The 17,403-nt window shown below is 41.7% G+C and overlaps 1 protein-coding gene, 1 long non-coding RNA gene and 1 pseudogene across 3 annotated transcripts in view; 1 reads left to right on the top strand and 2 right to left on the bottom strand.

Moving 5' to 3' along the window:
* The window catches only part of tti1 (TELO2 interacting protein 1), a gene marked incomplete at its 3' end in the record, with an annotated part of 14,785 nt that extends 12,530 nt beyond the window's left edge, over window positions 1–2,255 (top strand). The window contains exons 13-14 of the mRNA XM_084479955.1: window positions 1,704–1,791; window positions 2,057–2,255. Of these exons, the coding sequence (XP_084336081.1) occupies window positions 1,704–1,791; window positions 2,057–2,255 (287 nt within the window). The remainder of the gene's footprint in view (window positions 1–1,703; window positions 1,792–2,056) is intronic.
* Window positions 1–5,082, bottom strand: part of LOC311359670 (natural killer cells antigen CD94-like) — a 164,129-nt pseudogene extending 159,047 nt beyond the window's left edge. The window contains exon 1 of the transcript in view: window positions 3,276–5,082. The product of the transcript in view is annotated as a natural killer cells antigen CD94-like (transcript). The remainder of the gene's footprint in view (window positions 1–3,275) is intronic.
* A 580-nt stretch (window positions 5,083–5,662) lies between these two features.
* Window positions 5,663–6,984, bottom strand: LOC311359924. Its single transcript, XR_014638322.1, has 3 exons — window positions 6,907–6,984; window positions 6,605–6,665; window positions 5,663–6,140 (listed from the first exon to the last, which is right to left on the bottom strand). It is a non-coding gene; the product is annotated as an uncharacterized lncRNA (long non-coding RNA).
* Between the last annotated feature and the right edge of the window lie 10,419 nt (window positions 6,985–17,403).

Below are 17,403 nucleotides of genomic sequence, written 5' to 3'. Positions count from 1 at the left end.
TTCAACAGAACTCCCTGCTCTTATTCCAGGATAGATACACGGAAGAGAAGTAACATTTACAACCAAACTTAACCCAGCCAACTGGACATCCCTGTTGACAAAGCAGTGCGTCTCTCTGTTCCGTCAAATTCTTCAGCCTTTGGAGAAGTTGCTCCACGTCTCTGTCCATGCTTGGTCATCATGTTGGGCGTTGCGTAAATCACCTCAGCCATGTTCTGGTCTAAAGTGTTTTCACAGAGTTTATCTTATCCTCTTATGAGTGTCCCCTGTGAGTGGTTGGTCTCTCTGTGCGTTCTGTATGACAGCAGGTCGGGGTCTTAACACCAACTATTAACAAACAGGAAGTCTTTCTAACTGGATGAGTCGTCGCGGGAACTACAATATTGCAACCGCAGGGGATGACAAACAACCACAATCGTTTTGACTACTCTTTTTCCGGCCAAAGCTTGTATATTTAATGTAGAATAATAAAGCTCCAGTCTTATTTGAAACACAGAACCCCCCCAGCACCAAGACATGGGCCTGTAATTAGTTCAAATCACTAATCATGTGTTCAGCTCTTCATAAGTAACAGGGCTGCAAGGATTTATCAGTGTTTCAATTTTTAAACAAGAGCAAACTATATCAAAGAGCTCTGTAGTGACCAATAATAATGAGATAGTACAACACCAAAGCATCACATAAAGAGTGAAGTGAAAGGGAAAGTGAAGAATAAAATGGATTGATCTCACCGGCTGAAGAGTTGAGCTGGTTCTAGCAGGCCTGACGCCATCTTGTGTTAAGAAGGAGCCAACACTTAAGGAGATAACATCAATACATTCTTCACTACAGGATCTGTTCATCTATGTCATTCTGTTGTTTGAGTTTCCACAGTTCCTCTTGTTGCTGCTGGAGGTGGAGATCAAGCTAAATCATTTTCATTAATGTATACACCATGTAGTGTGATCACTACAGCACAAATTATCTTGTAATGCCAACTTTCTCACTCTGACTGATTCCGATACTGATAGTCGACTGGAAAAGTCCAGGTTTTTTTTAATTGCTGGAATGATCAGATCTCATAGCCTGTAATCTTGCAGCACTGCTGATCTGAAGTAGTCTGATACTTCAACTACTTCAGACTTGGCAACTTGGTCAATTTCTAACCGTTAAACTTTGTTCAAACATTTAAAAAATTGCACTTGTATCTTCAAATATATCTAAACAGGTTTTTTATATAATTTATATAATATATAATACTTTTTTCAGAATCTACAGTTTAATCCTAAACCCGCTTTGTATATTTTCAGTTGGTCTCATTGACTTCCCTGACACTTCAACTACTTCAGATTTCGCAACTTGGTCCATTGGAGTCTGTTCAAAACTGTACTTCTGGCATCTGGTGAGCAGATAACAGAACAGCAGACTTGTTTTCTGCTGTTAGGCTCGTGGTTCTGCTCCAACAGCCTGACTTTACAAGCTGTACAAGTCTGCCCCCAAGTGGTCAAACAAGACTTTGTCATTTCTAATTTTGTGTTCCCTGAGTCTGAGCTCCTAAAAGATAATTGATTAATTGTTAAAGACCTCCTACAATTAGCGGCCAGAGAAGCAGAGGACCTCTGAGATCGAACCCGGACCCTTTGGACGCCCTACCCACTAGACTAGCCCCGCCCCCATACACACACATGTATTAATACACGTGTCTTCATTCCTCTGTGGTTCAGGTGAGGCTGACCTGGATGCTGTCTGTGATGCCTGCCTTCCCTACCTGAGCTGTAGACAACCAATCAGCCTTCAGGAGGCGTGTCTAAGGTAGCAGCGCTACAGTACACACACACACACACACACACACACACACACACACACACACACACACACACACACACACACACACACACACACACACACACACACACACACACACACACACAATGGGGTGAGGGTCAATAAATGTTGGATTCAAGCTAAATGAGCTCGATGGGTGAAACATGAATCCATGAAATCCTACTGAGACCCCGACTCAAAGGTAAAAGGTGTCTCGGCGTGCTGCTGACTCCTCCCCTTCCTCCTCCTCCAGCGTGTTCCGTCACCTGATCCAGGCGGACCCGGACGCCTTCTGGCTGACGCTGAGCCAGCTGCACACTCCCCTCCCCTACGCCCCGCCCCATCCCCACCTCCAGCCCCTCCCACCGGGCGGGGCGGGCCCCAGCCGGGACCAGTACACACACAACCTGGACCAGCTGCTGAGGGACGCCTTCGGGGCCCCTGGCTCCTAGAGCCTCAGGTCTCTGGGATGATGGGCAGGTGGACAACCAATCAGAGGAGGCCTGATGTGGACGCATGCTGGGCTGCTCTGTCAGGTCGTCACGTGACTGACTGGTCAAACTGGTGCAGTGGAACGGCTGCTGTGGTTTACGGTTTTACGATGTTAATAAAAAGGATAAGAGGATTTCAAATGACATTTTCATGTACAATTTATTATTTTATTTATTAAAACACGGTAGAACCACTAGATCATTTATATACAAGTGTTTTATATTGATCACACTACATGGTACTAAAGACGATACAATTAAAAATAAACATAATTCTAGTTTAAAACGACCACTTTGAACACATTTGTTATAAATGTCCATTTCATTTTTCTGAAGGGTGATCTTCACACCGTTGAGGGGACAAAGGCAGGCCTAGATAGAGAACTAGTGTGGTTTGCAGCAACTGAGAACCAACCAATGGCTGTCTGCCTATTTCCCTCCTAACCTCAGCCTCTAACAGAGAGCAGCATCTATGTACAGCTCCTGCAGTGACCAGTGAAGGATTCATGTCATCTCCTTTTAAGGAACACCTTGCAGCCAATCACAGCTCTTATCCAATGGAGGAAGCCAACAAGTATGAAACAAAACAGCCAACGTCTGTTAGCATTAAGATGTAAAAAATAGTCACAAAGAAATGTTTTCATCAATCATTTTAATGAATTATGTTCGCAAAGCCCCCTGTGTGGGGCTTCACAGCTCTCATCTGTCCATTTATATTGGTTCTGATCCAAGGCCCTCCTTAAGCAGTTCCTGTCCTCACCACCATCAGGTCTCCCTCTGCTCCAGGAGGGGTTATCCAGTGACAGGACGGTCCCATCAACCCATCTCCACATCCCTTCAGCGGCCTCATCTGTCGCTCCGAGCCAGAAGTACGAGTTGTACAACCTGCTAATGAAGTCCATCTCCTCTTTACTGTCCACCACCACCAGATCTGCTCCTTTGGAAACGCAGAACTCCCTGCTCTCATTCCAGGATAGATACGCGGAATAGAAGTAACATTTACACCCAAACTTATCCCAACCACTGGGACAGCCCTGTTGACAAAGCAGTGCGTCTCTCTGTTCTGTTAAATTCTTCAGCCTTTGGAGAAGTTGCTCCACGTCTCTCTCCATGCTTACAGTCTCCTTGTGTTTCACTGCCAACCCAATCAGTCTAGCCAGCATTACAACAGACAGCAGGCCCAGAAGCACCACCACTGCCCAGATGTGACACCTAGGAGGGCGCACAGCGTCCGGCCGCTGACTTCTTCCTGTTCCCAGAGACTTGGAGGACTCCTCTGTCCCCACAGTGTCCTGCTGTTGATCTCTGAGGCTCTCAGGACAAACCAAGATGTCCACCATCCTCTCCTCTCCCTCTCCTCGTGTGTTCCTGGTCTTGGTCATCACGTTGGGTCTGGGGTGAATCGCCTCAGCCAGGTTCTCTGTCTTAAGTGTTTTCACAGAGTTTATCTTATCCTCTTACCCCTGTGAGTGGTTGGTCTCTCTGTGCGTTCTGTATGACAGCAGGTCGAGGTCTTAACACTAACTATTAACAAACAGGAAGACTCTCTAACCGGATGGGCCGACGCAGAAACTACAATATTGCAGCACCTCGGTGTTTCCAAGGCAATCGCAGGGGATAACAAACAACCACAATCGTTTGACTACTCTTTTCCGGCCGAAGCTTGTATGTTTGATGTAGAACAATAAAGCGCCAGTCTTATTTGAACCACAGAACCCCCCAGCACCAAGACACAGCAGGTAATAAGTTCAAATCACTAATCATGGGTTCAGCGCTTCATAAGTAACAGGGCTGCAAGGATTTATCAGTGTTTCAACGTTTAAACAAGAGCAAACTATATCAAAGAGCTCTGTAGTGACCAATAATAATGAGATAGTACAACACCAATGCATCCCATAAAGAGTGACGTGAAAGGGAAAGTGAAGAATAAAATGGATTGATCTCACCGAAGAGTTGAGCTGGTTCTAGCAGGCCTGACGCCATCTTGTGTTAAGAAGGAGCCAACACTTAAGGAGATAACATCAATACATTCTTCACTACAGGATGTTCATCGATGTCATCCTGTTTGAGTTTCCAAAGTTTCTCTTGCTGCTGCTGGAGGTAGAGATCAAGCTAAATCATTTTCATTAATGTTTTAGATGTAGACTTTAATATCAACAAAAAGATACACCATGTAGTGTGATCACGATACCGATTTTCTTGAGCCGATAGGAGCCGAAGCTACCCTGGAAATCCAGAGTTCTCGTGAGAGCACAATTTGAATTTGCTCAGCGAGTCACTCTGGGAACGAGCAATATACTCACTCCCCAATTGCCCTACTCTAGAACATTAACCAATCACATCAGTGTATCTGCTATAGGCGGGCCAAAAGCGTTGCTGTTTTACCGACCGGATACGGCAAGAGTCTTATCTATTGGTTAGCTCCGCTGGTCAATAAAAGTATCTATCTATCTATCTGGTCTGGATACGTCACCCCTTGTATTCTTCTAATTGCTCGTAGTGTTATTCAATTGCGTGCAGTGATATTTTCAAATGCATGCTTGGTGCCGCCCCTCGAGTTGGGCCGTTTTCATCACTCGTTGCCGGACCCTACAGCTTTCTAGATGTGGCTCTGGATTTCCAGGCTAAGCCGATACTGCTTTTGCTCCCTCAATTTACATCATAAAAATGACACAATGATGATAACAAATGTTATAAGTCTCAATTTAAAAAAGGAACATTTATTGATAATAAAAAAAATTGATGATAAAAATAATGATAAAAAATAAATATCGGCCGATAATATCGGCCAACCCCTACAGGATACCCCAACAACCAGCCCTGTCTTACTCCACTTGATCACAAACAATAATATGTTACTAACAATGTTGACTGACACATGAAAGAAGGCCATTTAATGCTAATCCCAGCCCACCAAATGCTTCCTGATCAACTCAAGAACAGTAGTAAAAAAAAGTAGAGGAATTACACTTGAAAAAACTAAATCCATTAAATGTAAATAAGATCTCCTCATTGAAATACAGTGCAGTACATTTACAGATATTTTCATTAAAGGTTTTGCATCTGTTATTTTACATATTATTCCCTAAATGATTACGGTTAAAAGCCTTAAAGAAAAGTGATGTTTCTAAAAGTTTAGCAGACAAAGAACAACAAAAGATACTTGTATGGGTAAAATATGTACGTGTCAATGGTTACAAAATAGTTTAAACGTTGTAAAAAATATGTATATCATAAAGAATATATAATCTTCCTTGGTGGTCGCCCAAGAGAGGTGGAGCTTGGACCCAAGCCAACGTTACCCATCATAACCCAGGACGCCTCACAGAGCACACCTCACACTATCTATTAACCCCTCGCGAAGAAGAATAATGTGAGGATTGATCTAATAATGATGATAAACACACCACGCCTCTTCTCCTGTGAAAGCTGGCATCAGGAATCAGGAATCAGACTGGTGTATTTCCTCCTCTAGTTTCTCAGTTTGATTCATCAGATTCACTTTCAGGTTGATCCTGAATTTCTAGAACGGGCGTTACTTTGTCTCCTGTAATGTCATTCCCCTTCAATAGTGAAACACGGTCGATGGGGAACTTGGGACTAACGGCGATATTAAAGAATCCTGTTACCATCTTTGGGCAGCGTTTGGACTGGAACCATCTCAACGCAGCGTTTGGACTGGACCCATCTCAATGTCTTGCTGTCCAGTACCAGACCTGCAGGCATCCAGACGTTGGTCATCATCATGATCATCCATAGTTGCATCAGGGGTAGTTGTTCTTGAAGTGTGTTCTTGTTGGTCCCCGGTTGGTGCAGGAGAGTCACTGGACATTAGTGCTGTAGTTTCTGGAAGAGAAGGCAGCAGAGAGTCAGGACACATGATGAGGACACAACCACACACACACACACACACACACACACACACACACACACACACACACACACACACACACACACACACACACACACACACACACACACACACACACACACACACACACACACACACACACACACAACCAGGGACTCACCCAGAATCACACACACACACACAATGAGGGAGCATAGATAATGGTTGACCAGTACTGTTCAATTACACAGAAGTGAAAAAAGGTCAAAAGGTCATCTTGGTTTGAATCTTTTTTTGATGGGAATGAGTTGCAGTCTAAGAGATTCCCTCGCATCTATTTGTGGACAAAATATTTCAGAGGTACAGGGGAAACTGATCGTGAATATTTAATAGAATCTGGATTAGTTCATATTGTCATTAGTTACATAACTGCAGCGGTTACATAATTAACACAACTCACCTTCATCAGGCTGTGTTTCACTGGAGGGAGCTGGAGGGCTGGATGTCTCTAGACCTGCAGGCTGTGTTCAAACATACAGTTCATCCATACTGTTACACCACTGCATTAAGTCCTTCATTCTACTACATATAAGGTAGCACTGTACAAATACCCTTCATATCATTTCGACTAAGACCTACAATTAATTAGTAACAAGGTGTAACAGTAACATTCAACAACAATTATAACAATAATTCTAACAAAGACAATATAGCAGTTCATTATTAATGACACAGAGACCACAAATAATGGGCTGAACATACGGGCTCCGTAGAGAGGTGAGGTGGAGATGAGGGACCAGAGAGGAGAGGTGTGGATGGGAGATCAGAGGTCTCTTCTCCAGCAGCTCCACCTGGACGGTTATAGAGTAGATAAAGCCTTACATTACAAACAAGACCTGTAGCTGCTGCTGCAGAGTAGCTAGCTAGCCACCACAAGCGCTCTGCCGCGGGTTTCTGAAGCGTCTCAAGCGGTTCTGTACACTAGTGGCTGCTCTGTCTCGGTGCTTGGGGTCTAGTCTGTCCTTTGTGGCAAATGCATTGAGACGACCGAGCGATCAGAGAGAGAGAGTTAGCGACTTTCCACATGTGACTAGGTCCGGTTTTCAAAATAAAGGGTTAACACAGGGTATATACAAAGACTGCAGGGCCTACACAAAATCAAGCATTTTTAAATGTTATCATTTTAGAGAATTAAAATCCTACATTACATTAAAATGACTGTAAAAACACATTGCTCTATAAGTTCTGACAATGAGAAAAATGAAAATTCTAACTATACACATGGCCACAATCAAGTGTTTTTATTGTATAATTTTAGAAAATTTCAAAATTAGAGTCCCACATTTGTACATTGAAATTACTTTATGTCTGACGCAAACAATATGCTCTATATGGTCTGACAGTGGCAGATATATTTGACATCAGGAGAACTCTGACGATACACCTAGCCAAAATCAAGCATTTCACTGCATAATTTGAATCACAGCGATATCATTTGACTTGGTGTGAGTCAGTAGCCCTTACAAACTACTGGATATTAATAAATGATCAGTTACTCATTTACAAAGAGAAACATGTGGAATAAAAACTTACCATTTAACTCCTTGTTCGGTTCCTGTGTTTTCTTTTTCTATAAAATGAAAATGTAAATAAAATATCAACATTTGGTTCATTACAAGGTCATCATCTAGGGTCACACATATTATTGTGTTCTGTATCAAACCAGTGATAACACTTACCCTCTCAAGACTTAGTTTATCCAATTCTATAAAGAGATAAACAATACAGTCACATGTCAGGACAGCAGCCACTATCATTCAGCATAACCAAGATACATTTTAGAGTTTAATGGAACCATATGATTATAACTGATCGTGAATATTTGATAGATTATAGCAACGATGTGTCTGGATTAGTTCATATTGTCATTAGTTACATGACTGCAGCTGTAACATAATGAACACAACTCACCTTCATCAGGCTGTGTTTCACTGGAGGGAGCTGGAGGGCTGGATGTCTCTAGACCTGCAGGCTGTGTTCAAACATACAGTTCATCCATACTGTTACACCACTGCATTAAGTCCTTCATTCTACTGCACATAAGTTAGCACTGTGCAAAAGACTTTATGTAATTTGACTAAGTAATTACTACAATTAATTAGTAACAAGGTGTAACTAACATTCAACAATAATAATAAAGACAAAATAGAAGTTCATTATTAATAACACAGAGACCACAAATAATGGGCTGAACGTACAGGCTCCGTAGAGAGGAGAGGTGAAGATGAGGGACCAGAGAGGAGAGGTGTGGATGAGGGACCAGAGAGGAGAGGTGTGGATGAGGGACCAGAGGTCTCTTCTCCAGCAGCTCCACCTGGACGGTTATAGAGTAGATAAAGTTAGCCTTACATTACAAACAAGACATGTAGCTGCTGCTGCAGAGTAGCTAGCTAGCCACCACAAATGAAGGGTTTCCTTTCCTCCTCCTCCTGTTTTCTACATTTTCTAAACTTCGCTCCTGAAGCCTGCGTCTCGCTTTCTGCCTTTTTTCACTGTGCAATAAAGTTTAAATATGTTCAACTTTGGGTGCTGGACCCAGGGTAGCAGCACTCATCAACAAAATAATAGATGTAACAAAATGTCCAACAACGTTGAAAAAGGTTTCAAAGTACATTTTTACAGTCAGAGCAGATCTCTCAGAGCAGCTCTGAGAGAGTTCTGTACTCTCGGTGTACAGACGCTGTCCTGATGTTTGGGGTCTCTGCACTTCAAATGAGTCGGGGGATTTTTAGCATCAAACGGTAACCCATCCCCCCACTTTCAGTGAACAAAGTAGGCTGCAAGATGAAAACATGTGAGGTCAGCAAAGTGTATTACTCTTTTCTTTCTTTCTTTGTTAATTTGTTACCTCAAGGCAGAACATGGGGAATGGCGCCCGATGAATTGTATTCTTTTTCTTATTTTATTTTTTCCTTGTAGGGGTGACCTGCCCAGGAGACCGCCTATATGGCCTCTATGCCTTTAGCCCTGATGGTCTGAAGATTGTATAAAGCCATTTTGTGGTGAAAATGTCAGCCACCAAATACTTGTTTTTCAATTATTCATTTAAAGAATGGTGGAAGTTCATCTAAATGATGTTTAATTTGTAGACCAAAGCAGAATGAAAAAACTCAAGGCAGCACAAAGTTGCTCCATTGATGTTGTCCTTAACTAGGAAGCGTTGTGAGTTTCCCTCTGAGGTTCTGTCCAATAGACGAGCGACCCGCCCGCCCGGTAGGCGTTGGTTTACAATACGGTCGGCCTATCAGAGTCCAGTGTGAACGCTGACCCAACCAAATGAAAATGAATCAAAGCCTCACCTTCACCCTGAATCAGACCGAGTCTACGGACCGAAGGAGTGAAAGCGCCCTTTCTACCCTGTGTCCCTGCTCTGTGTTGTCATGACGACTCAGTGAGCTACGTTATAAACGCCACTGAGCTGACGTTATGCTGGCCACATCGCCCCAGCTATGAGAGTAGTGTCTCATATACATGGATAGCTCCATTCTATAATCTAATATCTAGATGATGTTGTTCAGTAGGTCTGCCACTCTGGTCCCTCTGCTAGGTAGGCTCTGACTCTCTGGTACAATTAGATGAAATGTTTTGAATCACAGCGATATCATTTGACATGGTGTGAGTCAGTAACCCTTGCAAATCACTGGATATTAATGAATGATATGTTACTCATTAACACAGTAAAACATGTGGAATAAGAACTTACCAGTTAACTGCCTGTCCAGTTCCAGTGTTTCCTTTTTCTATAAGATAAAAATGTAGGGTGGTTAGGTCAGCTAAAAAGATCATAGGAGCTGAGCTCCCAGACCTGGACACTGTGTGTGGTGACCGCCTGAAGAGGAAGGCAAGGTCAATAAGCACAGATCAAACTCACCCTGGACACACCTTGTTTGTCCCCCTACCATCAGGGAAGAGGTACCGCACACTGCGGGCCCAAACAACAAGAGCTGTAGCCTCCATCACCCCCTCAACCCCCTAACAAAGACCTAAGGACAACTCTCCTCCAGGAGCAGGAGCTTCCAACACCCACAACCCCGCCCTGCCCCTCCACACACACACACAACAGACTGGACTTTATGGGCACAATATGTACAGGGTTGTGTGTGTGTGTGTGTGTGTGTGTGTGTGTGTGTGTGTGTGTGTGTGTGTGTGTGTGTGTGTGTGTGTGTGTGTACTATGAGTATTGTGCACTTTACTGTGGCCTCCACTGAAATCTTTATGCACTTTACAACTGCTGTTCATTTTTAATCTACATGTCACTATTTATATCTTTTTTAACCACTTGTCATTTGGTCTTTGTCTTTGTGTCATTGTCTTATTGTGTCTTTTTGTGTTTTGTGTAGTTTAGACATTTAAACTCTAACTGCTGCTAGAGAGTGCCAACCTGTATTTCGTTGTGTACGACAATGACAATTAAACTCCTTGAACCTTCACACATATTATTGTGTTCTGTATCAAACCAGTAATAACACTTACCTCCAGAAGTAGAGCCCAAAAGTCTATATAGAGATAAACAATACAGTAACATGTCAGGACAGCAGTCACTATCATTCAGCATAACCATGATACATGTTAGTTTAATGTAACCATGATACATGTTAGTTTAATGTAACTATCATACATGTTAGTTTAATGTAACCACGATACATGTTAGTTTAATGTTATCATGATACATGTTAGTTCAATCTAACCAGAATACATGTCAGTAGTTAAATGTTATCATGATACATGTTAGTTTAATGTAACCCTTACCTCCCAGTACTATGATTGATATTATGTAAGATATGCATCCTATTATTATGAACTGCTCCATATATTCTATCTAAGTTATCTGTTACTCATTTACAAAGTGAAACATGTGGAATAAGAACTTACCCTTTAACTTCCTCTCCTGTTCCGTTGTTTTCTTTTTCTATAAAATAAAAATGTAAATAAAATATCAACATTGGGTTCATTACAAGGTCATCATCTAATCACTCCACCACTGCCAGCTAGAGTCACACATATTATTGTGTTCTGTATCAACAGTAATAACACTTACCTCCAGAAGACGACAATACATGTCTATATAGAGATAAACAATACAGTCACATGTCAGGACAGCAGTCACTATCATTAGTTAGTTTAATGTCACCATGATACTTACGTACTGTCTGTCCACCATGATACATGTTATTTAAATCTATAGATTTAAATAACAGGTATCATGATTATAACCATGATACATAGTTTACATAGTTAGTTTAATCTAACCATGATACATGTTAGTTGAATGAGTTGAATAAGTTTATTGTAACCCTTACCTCCCAGGACTATGATTGATATTATGAAACGTATCCATCCTATTATTATGAACTGCTCCATATATGCTAATCATGTAGAATCAGTTGAACCAGTTCCTGGTTTCCACTCTGAATTCGCCTCTACACAGAAGAACATCTTGACAGACTGAATACGTGTAGGGAGACGGCTGCCATTATCGTGGTCAAACAAGGACAGAAGTCTTTCTACCCTTTGTCCCTGCTCTGTGTTGTCATGACGACTCAGTGACCTACGTTATAAACGCCACTGAGCTGACGTTATGCTGGCCACATCGCCCCAGCTATGAGAGTAGTGTCTTATATACATGGATAGCTCCATTCTATAATCTAATATCTAGATGATGTTGTTCAGTAGGTCTGCCACTCTGGTCCCTCTGCTAGGTAGGCTCTGACTCTCTGGTACAATTAGATGAAATGTTTTGAATCACAGCGATATCATTTGACTTGGTGTGAGTCAGTAACCCTTGCAAATCACTAGATATTAATAAATGATCTGTTACTCATTTACAAAGTGAAACATGTGAAAGAAGAACTTACCGCCACACTCCATCAACTGATCCTGTGTTTCCTTTTTCAATAAAATAAAAATGTGAATCAAATATGAACATTGGGTTCATTACAAGGTCATCATCAGTGGTGGATTAAGGTGGTCATTGGCCCCTAGGCTACTATTTGTGTGAGGCCCCCTTACTGGTCACCCAGAAAAAACTCAATTTCGTGCCATGTGTAAAAGCGTGCTAGGAATATTACATGGCCCTCACACACACACCCGGGGAGCACTGGCACACACACACATTGAGACGGCCTTCACTAAAACATCAATGATACAGAAACAAGTGTGAATTCCCCATAGCTGCTGCGACCACGTATTTCTGTGGACCGACCGACCGACAGAGAACTCCTTAATGAGGCTGGTGAAATCTAATTTGCGCAGAATATCTCTTTCAATGGACGGATCAGAGACGGGTGATTCAGTCTGTTTTGGCCCATCGTGGATCTCAGGCTATCTTTAACTGGCGGCAATTTTGAAAAAGAGCGCTCCCCACTGGCATTGGTCACAGGCAAAGTCATAAATAGTCAGAGTGCTATGTCGACAAATGGACACACTTGTGCTTTTCACTTTTCAGACATTCTGCCTCTTTGCTGTCCAGCAGACGTGACGTATTCCTTTACAACCAAACTGACTTTATGAACCTGGTCACATGACATGACCCACACATCTACCCAATCAGCTGCTTCACTTTTTAATGGTTCTTGTTCTGGGCCAATAGGGGTCAAGTCTTTTTTTTATTTCAAGTAAAATTGAAAATAGTCTGGCCAACCCAGGGCCCCTTGCACACCTGGGCCCCTAGGCTCAGCCGAGGCTAGCCTGTGTTTTAATCCACCTCTGGTCATCATCTAATAACTCCACCACCGCCATCTAGGGCCACACATATTATTGTGTTCTGTATCAAACCAGTAATAATACTTACCGCCTCACGTATTTGTTTATCCAAATCTATAGAGATAAACAATACAGCAACATGTCAGGACTGCAGTCACTATCATTCAGCATAACCCTGATACATGTTAGTTTAATGTAACCATGATACATGTTAGTTTAATGTAACATGATACATGTTAGTTTAATGTAACATGATACATAATATAGTTTAATGTAACCCTTACCTCCAAGGACTATGATTGATATTATGAAACGTATCCATCCTATTATTGTGAACTGCTCCATATATTCTAATCATGTAGAATCAGTTGAACCAGTTCCTGGTTTCCACTCTGAATTAGCCTCTACACAGAAGAACATCTTGACAGACTGAATACGTGTAGGGAGACGGCTGCCATTATCGTGGTCAAACAAGGACAGAAGTCTTTCTACCCTTTGTCCCTGCTCTGCATTGTCATGACGACTCAGTGACCTACGTTATAAACGCCACTGAGCTGACGTTATGCTGGCCACATCGCCCCAGCTATGAGAGTAGTGTCTTATATACATGGATAGCTCCATTCTATAATATAATATCTAGATGATGTTGTTCAGTAGGTCTGCCACTCTGGCCCCTCTGCTAGGTAGGCTCTGACTCTATGGTACAATTCGATTTAATGTTTTGAATCACAGCGATATCATTTGACTTGGTATGAGTCAGTAACCCTTCAAATCACTGGATATTAATAAATGATCTGTTACACATGAACACAGTAAAACATGTGGAATAAGAACTTACCAGTTAACTCTGTATCCAGTTCCAGTTTTTTCTTTTTCTATAAGATAAAAATTTTAACAAAATGTCAACATTGGGTTCATTACAAGGTCATCATCTAATAACTCCACCACTGTATGTATCAAATGTATCAAACCAGTAATAACACTTACCTTCAGATGTCTTCTATAAACCAATGCTATAAAGTGATAAACAATACATGTCAGGACAGCAGTCACTATCATTTAGCATAACCCTGATACATGTTAGGTTTAATGTAACATGATACATGATAGAGTTGAATGTAACGCTTACCTCCCAGGACTAATAATATAATGAAAAGTATGCATCCTATTATTATGAACACAATTGCCACATATTTAATACATGTAGAATCAGTTGAATCAGTTCCTGGTTTTATCTGCACCCCAGAATCACATCTGAAACCAGAAGGACAAAACCACGTTTAGTTCAGAGTAGTAGACTGGGTGTTGGACTCCAGGTTTAAAAGGTACTGGGTTCGATCCTGATGGGCAAAACAGCTCAACGAGCACACCACATGATATGTACATTACGAACACACCACATGACACGTACATTACATAGTTAGCCCTAGTTCTAACTAACACATGCATAACCAGCCATTCTTCAGGTCAAGGCCCGAGCCGGAGGCCGGATGTCCCAACATGGAGAGATGCTAGAAACTCAGACAATGCACCACACATTCGCAAAACCAGGAGTCAGTCTGCTGATAATATAGTATCCATAACTCTGGGTCAAGATACCCCTCGAGAACCCCTCGCACCTGGTTAGAAACACAGAAGACACTCAGAGACACACACACACACACCAACCTAAGCACACACACCTCGTTAGGAGGGAAAATACAGCATAAGACTGTACCACACAGAACACCTCATGCTCTTCTGAAGCAGAACTTCCATGGAGGCGAAGCTCCAGACGACCTCAGCGCTGATACTTAGAAAGACTTAGACTTAGAAATATTTGATCTCTCACGCTTTATGAACCTGTATCACTTTTACCACTTTACTTAATAAATCCGAGGCCCTCGTGCTGACAGACTTTATTACCTCTCTGTCTCATTTTCTCTGGTCAAGTAACTAGACAGACTGATTTTCCCAACAATCCCCAATGTCCACAACCTTCTTGTAGGCCTTCCGGTAGGTTCTTGTTCTTGAGCTAGATGCCTGACCCCTACCTGCTCCTAATGACCTGGATCTACCTGTGTCTGAATTCACTGTATACCGCTTTGGAGAAATGACTAAATAGTAAATGATTGATATTGTCACGCATTAACAACACTTTTATAATATCGAATTCTGACATTTGTATTATTAAATAAAGGAGTAAACAAACATAACATTATGACTATGGTATGTATTCTAAGAACAGGCAAATAAAAGCCACACCAGTACATGTAACAATACCCAGGCCTAATTCTAATCATGCCATTATTGTACTTTATACAACCGTTAGTTCCGACCGGTCCCAACCGAGCAATTTGATTGGACAACGAGACATTCCATAGTGCTGATATACAGTATAACAGCACTGGGACTTTTCACAGACATAATCACTCCGCTGTACGGGCGTTCTAATAACCGTTATTAGCTAACGTTATCGCTCTGACACAGAGTAGCGAGCTTGTGTCTAGGAATGTTTATGTACTGTATATGTGTTGCCTGGCAACAGCCTAGTCTCCCTTCAGTTGCGGAACTATTTTTGTTGGCGGAGCCGAATAAATGATTACTAAACAAACAAATCATAATCTCTTGTTTCTTATTACTGTTAACTAATAAAATGTGCTCGTAGCACTGTTGTATAAAAGCAATATCACACTCAAGGTCGTGCTGTTGTACTGTATATCAGCACGGTGTGATTATCTGCGGCACTCGGCCTGCGGCCTCGTGCCTACGACCGAATCACAGCCGTGCTGATATACAGTACAACAGCACTCCCTCTCGTGTGATATTGCTTAAGTATGTATAGATTGTTTAGTTAACACACTTACCTTGTGTGGGGTTGGCATGACGATGTGCCATTTGAGAATGTTCCATCAGTACAGTGAAGGCACTCTGTGTCTTTATCTGCTGTTCCTGTAGGAATATTCATGTTTTATTAAAACACGACTGTTCTCAGATGTGGTGGGAACATTTGTGACAACAGGTTTATTGTTTTTTATCTGTTAACAGTTAAAATACGACAAGCTCAAATTCACAAGGAAATAGAGAATTGTAACTCAAAGGTGTTTCTGTCTATTGAGTCATTGTCAGACTGTTGTAGATGATGATGGAGTAACTTAGACAATAATACATCAAATGGTAGGAAGCTGGATGATCCCTTATAGGGCTGAATAGATTATAGTAATGTCAATTTATTAAACAATTTATCTATAATCTATGTTGACATACAGTATACAGTATATAGAACACAGACCTCTTTGACCGATGTAATGACCAGGACTGCAAACCGTGTGTCTCTGAGCGACCCTACATCCTTCTCTGTTAGAGTCACTACAGAAGAATCCATCCAGGACCTCACACAGAGCATCTGATGTTAATGTACACGACCTCTTCACCTTCAGACTGAGACCTGTCAATCACAACAGTTACAACCTGAGACAACCTGAGAGTACACAACTTATATAAACATGAACAACACAACTTCTGATATAAACATGAACAACACAACTTCTGATATAAACATGAACAACACAACTTCTGAAATAAACATGAACAACACAACTTCTGATATCAACATGAACAACACAACTTCTGATATCAACATGAACAACACAACTTCTGGGGGTTTGCATGGGGGGTTGCATGGGGGCTGTTTCTATTTAATAATATAGATGTACCTGTGTCACACTTCGTACAGGCAGAGCATTGATTCTGTCCGCCTTCTTTGAAAGTACCATCGGGGCACTTTGAGCACAATGTATTGGTTGTCGCTGTGCAATCCCTATTAACCTTATATCCTGTTGGAAAGAACGTTTAAAATATGTTGTTTTCCAATGGATTTGGTTGAAGAAATCATACAGAACTATTTTGGACAACAGCTTGACAACAGCTGGGTTAATGGACTCTTACCACCAGGACATGCAAGGCAGCAGACCTGTCCCTATTTAATAATATAGATGTACCAGTGCCACACTTTGTACAGGCAGAGCATTGCTTCTGTCCGCTAAGGCCTTCTTTGAAAGTACCATCGGGGCACTTTGAGCACAATGTATTGGTTGTCACTGTGCAATCCCGATGAACCTTATATCCTGTTGGAAAGAACGTTTAAAATATGTTGTTTTCCAATGGATTTGGTTGAAGAAATCATACAGAACTATTTTGGACAACAGCTTGACAACAGCTGGGTTAATGGACTCTTACCACCAGGACATGCAAGGCAGCAGACCTGTCCCACTCTGTATTCATCGCTGGCACACGATGGTGATGCAGAACTAGCAACGCCATAAGTATTACAAACTGAACATATTAGGAACATGATTTGTAAGAACATGGTGGTCCAGTTTGTGTGACCTTCAACCATCTGATGTTTTTGGCAGATTTTTCTTCTGTGTGTCAGCACAAGTCTTGTTTTTCAATCATGGCAAAATAAGGTTGATTGTGCAGTTACAGACTTTTCTTGAAGTTCAGAAACATCTGGAG

Source organism: Micromesistius poutassou (assembly GCF_964030765.1).
Source record: "Micromesistius poutassou genome assembly, chromosome: 15".
NCBI classification, from domain to species: domain Eukaryota; kingdom Metazoa; phylum Chordata; class Actinopteri; order Gadiformes; family Gadidae; genus Micromesistius; species Micromesistius poutassou.
The sequence above is the reverse complement of the archived record's forward strand: the minus strand, read 5'-3'. Positions and strand labels throughout refer to the sequence as shown.